The sequence below is a fragment of the Micropterus salmoides genome, unplaced genomic scaffold (genome assembly GCF_014851395.1).
Source record: "Micropterus salmoides isolate LMB-PRFRI ecotype aquatic unplaced genomic scaffold, ASM1485139v1 Ms_hic_scaffold_4, whole genome shotgun sequence".
NCBI lineage: Eukaryota > Metazoa > Chordata > Actinopteri > Centrarchiformes > Centrarchidae > Micropterus > Micropterus salmoides.
The window spans coordinates 36,402,956-36,412,971 of record NW_024043372.1 but is presented as its reverse complement, the minus strand read 5'-3'; the positions used below and the strand labels follow the sequence as shown (position 1 = coordinate 36,412,971).

General features: G+C 39.1%; 1 protein-coding gene across 1 annotated transcript in view; it reads right to left on the bottom strand.

Moving 5' to 3' along the window:
* Positions 1-2,264: 2,264 nt before the first annotated feature.
* The window catches only part of LOC119885781 (stathmin-3-like), a 131,854-nt gene continuing 124,102 nt past the window's right edge, over positions 2,265-10,016 (bottom strand). Inside the window, exons 4-5 of the mRNA XM_038696007.1 lie at positions 8,704-8,895; positions 2,265-2,546 (exon numbers count right to left, since the gene is read on the bottom strand). Of these exons, the coding sequence (XP_038551935.1) occupies positions 2,487-2,546; positions 8,704-8,895 (252 nt within the window). The 3' untranslated portion in view covers positions 2,265-2,486. The remainder of the gene's footprint in view (positions 2,547-8,703; positions 8,896-10,016) is intronic.

The window sequence follows — 10,016 nt, the reverse complement described above, 5'->3', positions numbered from 1 at the left end:
CATTCTAACAGTAGCTTGCTTGTGAAGCCGCTGAAGCACCCCTTCATAAAAAAAAAACCTTAATGACGTTCCTGTTCTTGACTCATTTTGTCTGTTATGGAGTTCTTAAAAATCAAAAACAAAAAAACGTTGACGTAGTGCCAATATTTTACTTGTTTCCAATACAAATCCACTTGTTTTAAATTGTTCTGCCTTCGTCTGACATATTCTGATATAAAGACATGTTTCTGCTGACATAAGGTCATTACTGTCGGAAACAAGGTCAAATGGTTATCAGGGAACACTTGAGGAACGAATGAGGAACTAACAACCATTAGGTCATTTTATAGAGTGACCCCTCTGTGTGATGCACCACTTTACTTGAAGAGACACAAAAAGAGTAAGCAGCCTAATCATAAGATAATAATGAAGTAATGAGGGACTACTTAGTTACTCCTCAGTATTATGTAGGCATATCACATTACTTCGGCTGCATGTAAACTGTAGCTTAACTTTACCTAATCAGCAGTGAATGAGTCATCCCTAGTTTTGTGCTGTTCACCAGCTGGTTTACACGTAATCAGGAACAACTCATGAAGAAAGTGGTCAGTATGATCAATCATTGCCTAATGATTCATCAGTATATTCTCTAGTAACTCATCATTACCCACTATATAGTCCTCCATTAGGAATTAACTTATTCATTTATCAATAATCAAGTCGTTCCTGATTCATTGATTTATTTGACATATCAAATACAGTATCTATAACAACAGATTTCCTTGTCTCTGTAAATTCTGCTCTTCTGCATTTTTTTTGGTTGTTTCCTTGTTCCAGTTTGCATTTCCTGTACCTAACATCTATAGCAGGTTTAACAGGCAGGAAAAACAACACCTAACTCTCTCTGTATTTATTCTGAAAGTTAAAATGTTTAAAAGCTAAATTAAATACAGAATCTAGTCTGACATTCATGGCGCCAGATAATTAATCCTATAATCAAAATTATCATGCTAAACGTTCTATTGTTATCATGCTTTCTATGCAAATAATCATGCTATTGGGCCATATCAAATGATTGGCCTTGCTTATTCCAGTCATGTGACAGCCACAGATACCAGATTTGTTAAATTTTTTGTGTCAGAGCAATTGATTTATTTATTTAGAGAATTTTAACAAATTAATTCTGAAGTAGACCACCTACCCCAGCTTTAACCTGGTGCACTGTTGCCCAGTTGTCCATCTTGTGTTGAAGTGACACATCTCAACTTGTGCAGTAAACTTTGGGTGTCATGGAACTTGTCCCACTTTACCGCTGGTACTGTATTTATATTTTATCACCCATGGTCTGCCATTTAAGGGCAACATCCTGGTGGTAAACTTTGAAACATTCAAGTTTACTACGGTGAGGGCTGCATGAATGCATCATTAGCTGGGGTCTACATGAAGTTAGCCCATCTCATTTGGGCAGGAGGGTCAGTAAAAGCAAGGAATTGGATTCATTAGATGGTTAAAATATTTTGTTCATAGATTAGTTTTAAATGGGTACTCCAGCAGTGTAGTATTAGACTTTCATAAAATAGGAGAATTCTGAAGAGACATGAAAAGGCCGTTTTTGAAGTATCAGGGGCTAACTTTCAATTTCAAGTATGGGTCAAGCTCCAAAAAACGCTGGATCCAATAATACTGGACCCTCCCTGACTGGTAAGCGCCAATATATTTCAAACTTTGTAACCCAACTTTCTGTTAAAAAATTTTATTCTGTTCTGATTCTCACAGAAAACAGTCAACTGCTTTCATGGACTGATGACTGAGTTGAACTTCATGTGTAAAATTGGTAGTGTCCCTTTAAGACAAGTCAAAATGTAGTAGTGATAGTAAAAATACTTCTGTTTAATATATCCCCAGAAAAGAAGTATCCTTCAGATTTGGTGTTGGCATTGCATATGTTCACACGTTGTATGTTAGCACTGTATCTCCCCGCTCAATAAACAATGCTGTGTAAGTCTTCATCAGTCTCCTCTTCATCACACCTGAACCTCCCTCACTTTATTTTATTGTTTTGTAGAGCTTTGTGCTGCTCCATGGTTTCAAGTCTTTGGGCTGAAGGATAATTGAATGCACACACACTGGGTCAAATTTCAACAATCAGAGTCAGCCCTGGTGTAGAACGGGAATCTCAATAAACACCTTTAATTTGCTGTTTCAGTTATACCTTTTCTTTTATATTTAGAGAAGCTTATTGCTCAGCTCATCTTCTCACTTACAAGATAAACCCAACACAGATCTTGTTTGGCTCAGGATTGATCTTTATTTCAGTTGTACGTGACTCTGCTATCAGAATATGGATTTGCACTTCGGAATGTGTGTGGTTTACCAAAAGTGAAACAGATGAGTAATATTATTTGGTGCTGATTAACTTCTATTTTGAGTCTTGAATGGTGCACTTTAGGATGATAGTGGTGAATACTGAACAACAGGAAAACTTTGACACAGTGTACAAAACATTTTCAGCCAGAGAGGTCAGTCTGACGCTCCTTGTTCCTGCGTACCTCAGCGGCGTGGACCTCCTGTAACATAAAGTAATAAACTGTCAGATACACGTAAAGCAAAACTCAATGACTAAAAGAGTGTCAGAAGGAGGGGCCTCTGTGGAACACGAAACCTAGAGCCACAACGTATCAGAATCTCTGAGAACAGGAAACTGCTGAGCTGTTGAAACATTCAGAAAACATTATGTTAAGCTCAGCCTTCTTGAGGTGTGGGTGTTTTATTAAAATGTGTCATTTATGGTCTGCTCTTTACAACCCCCAAAACATACAGTACCTATTCACACCCACTACCTTTGTTCTGTTGACATACAGTAGTCAAACTGGCTTTCACTCTGGTTTATAACCTCCAGGAATGCTACTGTTTGTAAATGGAAATTAAGCTACTTTAGTGGAAAAACTGAGAGCCACTCTGAGTAACTCAGTTGCATCAACATTGCTCATTTAGTAATGACTTAAAACGATTTTTAATAATGACTTAAAATTATTTTTGGCATGTCACAGTAGGAAAAGCACAAGTGTAAATAATGTAGGCACCCACTGTCTTCCCAGCCTGATAAAAGCACAGCATGTCCAGTTGTTTGTGTACAAAATACAGCAACTTTTAACTGATATCTGCTGGCTAATAACTGTTCCCAGGATAGGACAGGCCCTGTGTCCCAGTAGCTATCAAACAGGAGGCACTCAACCGATTCTGCATATATAACAAATTTAGCGCACATTTCTCGTCAGCCACAGCCTGTTGGAAAAAAATCAATGATCTTGTCATCAAGCACAATCTTAATTTCATGTTTTTAACTGAAACTTGGTTACACCAAGATAAGAGTGCAGCTGTTCATATCATGTCTACCCCTCCCAACTTCAGTTTTATGAGAGAGGCTAGAGTGCATAAGAGAGGAGACGGAGGTGCCATTTTTACACTATGAACCATGCAGACCTCTTAGGTCATCTGGAACAGGTGTGCTTTCTGCTTTCAAAACTAACCATGGAGAAGAAGAGTTCAGTTTTTATGCTCCATATATGTGGAATAAACTCCCAGAAGACTGCAGGTCTGCTGTCAATCTCATGATGTTTAAAATCAAGATCAAAGACTTTTCTTTTTGCAGCTGCCTTTTATTGAATAAGACATGAGGCTTTACACTACACTATAACTTTTACTCTCCTGTTTTACCTTGTTTTTATTTTCTGTTTAACTCTTTTAAACTGTATGTTTTTTCAGAGCCATCGTTAATGTGCTGTGTCCTGTTCTTTTCCTTCTATTACTACAAAGTCAAAATGTCTGCTGTAAAAAAGGCTTAAAACCTTTGCCTTGTCTCAGTAAGTTCTGTTGTTATTCTGCTCATGAAATTTTGGTTGCTTTTAGTGTAAAACTCACATTAGTGTTGTGTTTATTGACTTTTCTGTGACAAGCCTATTTGTCATCAGACTGCATTTTCTTTAGCTTTTGGGTTCTGTGATTCTGTTTGCTGCTCATCTATAGTATCAATGACAGAAAAAACAACACTGACTTTCTCTTTTTTAATTCGGAATATGAAAAAAAGTGTTTTGAAAGAAGGTTTGATAGCAAAATAACGATATTTATATATTTGAATTAGTTCAAAACCATGTTTTCAGTTCTCTTTTTTTCATTTATCAAGTCTATGTTGGCCTATTCAGTGCTACCAAAGCAGGTGAATTCAGTCTGCTGGTTTGAGCTTATAAGTTCATCCAGAAAATGACACTTATGACATATCTATCTATCTATATCTATATATAATTTCTCTGGTATAGGTACACCCCCCCCCCCAAAATACTGTTTTACTGAACGTTTTAAGTTCAAGACAATTAGACGATGAAAGAGGACTTGTCTGCACAGGTCAGCTGTCCCACCCGCAGTACAGGGCGGTGTTTGAATTTTCTGGCTTCCTGAACTTTTGAGCTATGAGCTCACTGACTTAAAATACATAAAAGATCTGTTGCATTTCATGAGAAATGAAACAGAATCTGCCATCAGGGACAGAGTCGGTGGAGCAGAGTAGAACGGGAAGTGGATATTTTAACATCCAATAGAGTGATGAAAATAAAGTTGCATGTGTGCAGGGGTTGGATGAAAGGTTTTGTTTATTTAGTAATGACCACCTGCAGTCCTGTGACAGCCACAGATAACAGATTATTATTTATTTTTGTGTCAGAGCACATGATTTATTGATTGTTGTCAGAATGTAAAGAGAATTTCAACAAATGTAAAAAATGCCTCTGAAATAAATACTACTGCATAAATTATTAGCTTCTACCAGTTTGAGGGAAATTTGATATTTTACAGTGTTTACTGTTTTACCTTTTATGCTGCAGTATTATAGATAGGTGAAGGTTCCCATGGGAAAGAAGCTCATTAGAGGGTTTCCTTATCTGAACGTCCTTGATAGGCCTTCATCTCAGGATGGTTGGTTCCTATTGCCTTCCTCCCTAAGACAGTTGCGTAATACCCTTTTAAGTGTAAAGTCACCTGTTTCTTCACTGGCTCTTTGTCTTACATTCTGCAGTCTGTTTGCACTCTGTATGTCTGTCTGACCCTTTGCAAACAATAAAAAGACATCTGGATTGAATTCTTTATTTCAGAAGACTCACTAAAGGACATATTTCCATTACATTTGGTGTCAGAAGTGGGATGGTATGGCAAAGTTTGTCAGGGACCTGAGACGGCTGGTGACTGATCACCCTGGAGTAAAGTGTTTCAGCCTCCACCTCGCTGACTTAAGAGACGGGAGGGTAGACCGACCGAACCCCAGAATGTTGCCACTACCATCTCAAAAATAGTTGGACATTTGTTGTCCTTATGTGGTGAGTATCTGAAATAAATAAAAAATGGTCCACATGTGTTCCTGCATTCCCAAAAAACACTAATTAAATGCTTAGAGTGCTCTTTTGATTGTACCATCTCACACACACTGGATTGACCGGTTGAGCAGGGCCGTGCAGAAACAGGGGTTTCTCGCTGCTAACCATTTGGGGTTTAAACAGGACCGTGTAGAAAAAAGTTTTCCCCGCTGTTTTAATCAATTTTGGGGTTTAAACAGGGCTGTGCAAAAGAAAGTTTTCCCCGCTGTTTTGGCCCTTATGGGGGTTTAAACAGGGGCGAGTGCAGTGGTGGAAAGTAACGAAGTACAAATACTTCATTACTGTACTTAAGTAGTTTTTTTCCAGTATCTGTACTTTACTTGAGTATTTTTAGTTGTTGCAACTTTTTACTTTCACTTCGCTAAATTTCAACGTCAAATATCGACTTTTTACTCCGATACATTCTGCAGGAGACCTCGTTACATTGTTCTTGGCCACCTATGCAGCGCACCTGAGTGGAGCAGCAGTGAAAAACAAATTTAAAACTGATAAAGCCGACTCGGCGTGAATTAACTTCAGCCAGCTGATGCGACAGTCAAAGTAGTGACAGTCCAGCTCAATCATTTTATAAATAGTGTTTTATATTTGAAACTGTATTGAAGGAAACCTGGAGGAGCCAGTTTGAATGGGCCTGGTGCAGCTGATAACATTAATAAATAGAAAATATCTATAATTTACAGGGGCTGTGCTGAAGTTTGTCAGTACAGTAGATGCTGGATCATCAGGCAGTACGAGCACAGCCAGAACTGCAGAGCCAGCCTCAGATACATTATCTCAGACCCTGATGGAACAGTTGCTGCTCCACCAGATGACCCAACAGATTGGCCCCAAGTCTTTTCAAATTTCATGAGGACTGAATTAGTGTGCAGAGGTCTGTTCAGACCAGCACTGATTTTTCTAGAAGAGGTTTCTATTCAGGCTTCTTACAAAGGGAGGAATGAAGTGAGAGCCTCAGGTGTGTGAGTCGCAGCTAGTTTGTGACCAAGTGGCAACGTAGCTGGTAGAGTTTTGCTATATAAACATCTGAAAACTGAAGCCAGCCTTGCTCTGTTTGGGACTGTGAGACGCACTTTATCAGAGGTGCTGAAGTTAACGTGTGGGTTTTTGATGAGATTGTGTGAATTGAAAAGCGTTTCAGTTAGTTTTGGTTTCCGCCTCCTTGTCTCATTCTTAGATACCCAAAGTCCCAAACAGGGTTCTGTGTCTGTCAGACGGTCTGAAGGGGATACTACCACACCAGCAGAGCAATAACGCAGATTTACCCTCCCACATATCGGAAATATCCACTGGTACTCTTGCGACTCCGTTTTCCTTATTGTGATTCACTGTAACTTATAATGCTGTATTCAAACCTGTCTTGAGTGAATTTAAAAATATAGGTTGCTTTTTGTAAGATCAATAGATTTTGATGTGAAGTATTTTTTACTTTTGATTACTTAAGTATTTTTAAAACCAGGTAGTTTTTTACTTTTACTTGAATAGGTTTATACTGGATGACTTTTACTTTTACTTGAGTAACATTTTCATGTGGTATCTGTACTAGTATGAAAATTGAGTACTTCTTCCACCACTGGCCGATTGGAAAAAGGGATTTCTCCGCTGTTCGAGCACTTTTGAAATTATTTTTCCACTGTCGACTACTTTTCCCAGAGTTTGTAGTGTAAACAATCTGGATTTACAGTGACGACTGTCCCTAGGTAATGCCGTTTTTCCATTACCAGTACCCGCTCGCCTCGACTCTACTCGACTCGAGTCGGTTTGGCTGTCCTCCGTTTCCAATTGCAGATATTACCCAGAGATGTATGTATCAACGTAGCTGGTCATCATAGCGATGCCACACACAACTGCCGCGACGTAAGTTTCAAAGACAGATAAGCAGTATGAAAACCTTCCAGCTGTGTTTTCTTCTGCCATTGCTCCTCCCACGGCTTCACCCGCAGCCACTTGCGAAGCTCCTCAACTCCGTTCTGCTATCACTTCTCGTAAACCTGTCAATATTCGAAATCTACACAGCTGATTTCTCACCTCAAAACTTCTCAGAAGTGGATTTAGTGATGAAATAACATACAAAAATTGTAAAATATAAAACTTCCTGTTGCTGGCCTCTGTCTGGCGCACGCAATGATGATGCAGTGAATAGTGACGATTCTCTCTGACCAATCAGCAGTCTGCTGTGTTATAACGTCACATTTTAGTATCGCATCAGCTCGCTTGGAACCTCGACGGAGGTGATACGAAAAAAAGCACCTGGAAGCAGGTACAGGTACAACTTTTCTACAATGGAAAACCAAACAAAGGCGAGTAGAGGCGAGTCGAGTCGAGCTGGTACCGTGCAGTGGAAAAGGGGCTTTAGAGATTAAATGGGGTTGTGTTGGAGTAAAACTGGTAAACTGAGTGGGAAACAGCTCCTAAAATCCTTCTGCCAGTTGTAAAATTTATGAAAAAGTTAAAACATCTATGGGACAGTTTGATAAGTGGGTTGAAATGTTTTTCCTTCAAAATGTAAGTTTTAGTTTAAAAAAATATTTGGACCAGCTAAAGACATGTTTGAAGAGAAAGGAAAGGAGAGATGCAAAAGAGCATGCAGCCTTGTCCAGAAAGAAAAAAAAGAGCTGAAACCTACCATTTAGGGTAGATTGCTATATAAACTAGAATTGAGGGAATATATAAAGACTTAGAACAGAACATTTGACTAGATAAAATAAGGATAAGAAGGAAATTGTTTTTATACATATTTCCATTCTTCCGGTTGTAGTGGTGCTGGCAGGCAGACATTTCTACCTCTAAACTAAGCCAGGCTAACTGTTTCCCCTTGATTACAGTGTTTATGCTAAGCTAAGTTAGCCAGCTGGTGGCGGGAGCTTCATATTTATCGTACAGACACGTGAGTGGTATTCATTTTCTCCTCTAATTTTCTCTATCAATCTTTTCATGTAGCTCTAGGGCTGAAAGTGAATATGTCTATTTCTATAAGGATTACAACTTTAACTGAGTAGCTTTAGTTGCCCAATCTTAGTCATTATGACACAGACCTTGGTCTAAATGTAACCAAAAAGGTCCGTCGTATCATCAAAATGGAACTACTTTATATTATTAAGTGTGTAATCACTTACAATTTATATGATAAACATGAAGCTTGTTTTCAAATTTGTGCTGGCGTCACATAATCCACATTTTGAAAGAGAAAAATCAGTTGGTTTGTGTTTTTTGTGTGACTGTGAAACTGGAGAAGAGAATGGTGCTTTCCTCGCATTGACAGATAATATTAAATCACAAATGATCACAGAATGTGAAGACTTACTTTCTCACGCAGCCTCTGTTTGAGAGCATTGAGGTGAGCCTCCCGGTTCTCCTTGTTGGCCTCCATCTTCTGGATGAGCTTCTCTTCCGTCTTCTTGCTAAAGATGTTGCTCTCCTCGCGAGCCTTGTGGAGAACCTCCTGCACACGCTCCCTCTTCTCCGCCAGCTGCTTCTGCACCAGGGCCTCCTGGGACTGCAGAAGGTTGGGGGGCAGACAAAGAGTGTGGAGTCACCATAATGATGAAGGTAATTGTATCATTGGTAGTTGGGGTTGGCAGGCATTCATGACAACCAAAAGCCAAGTTCATCAAACAGAAACCAAAGAATGACAGTTTTGCCTCAAGACTAGCTAGAGTTTCCTGACAGCTTTAAAGGCTCACTGCCCTGTAGCACAAATAAACGATAACATAGGGGTAAAAATAATAACAATAATAATGGGGGTGGTGATGGTGCAGTAGATGAGATACGTGTCTCTGGTGTGGGAGACCAGGGTTTGATTCCCACAGCAACATCCACCTGTTTTTCAAAAAGTATTTTACAGTATGGCTCATGCTATTTTGAAATAAAATTCCAACACATACTCTCATATAATCCCTCAACTATTATCTGCTCTAATGACTCACTCTTTTCCTTTTACTTGGGAGACAAACTGGTTTTATGTGTACGACTGTACAACCCTATCTGCCATTATTCCTCACTTTGTGAGTAAGATTAAATTATGAATGCTGTGTCTTTGTTTCTGTTGTGCGTAACTGTCCTCTTGCACACCCTGTAAATTGTGTCCCTTCATTTCCAAGATAATTTAGACATCCATGTAGCACTTCTTTCATTTTATAGCTTGCATTGTGTTTAAACCTTCCTTTCCTGTATTTGTACAGGTACTGAAAACTCTTATTTACTCCAATCTTGTTTAATGTTGACATTGAGCTGGATGGGAAAGCACCTGTTTCCATCCCTGTCTGTACAGTGGAATACAACCATACAGCTGCTACACATCCAAAACAGCCAAAGGCACTTAAATAATTGAAATACTTAGAGAAGAAGTTGCTAAGTTTTGGTCTTCAGAATGAAAATGTTTTGACTGTGACAGACATTGTCAAGGTTACACCACTGAACAACAGGTTATAGTGTTGTAGTCAAGACCGCCCAAACCAAGACCAAGTCATGACCAAGATCAAGACCAGAGATTATCGAGACAGAGACAAGACCAAGACATTTAGAGGGCGAGACTGAGTCAAGACCAGTTCCCCACATTACATGACACACAATAAAATGTGGAACTAGATCATAGGTACTTCTCTAGTTGATCTGAAA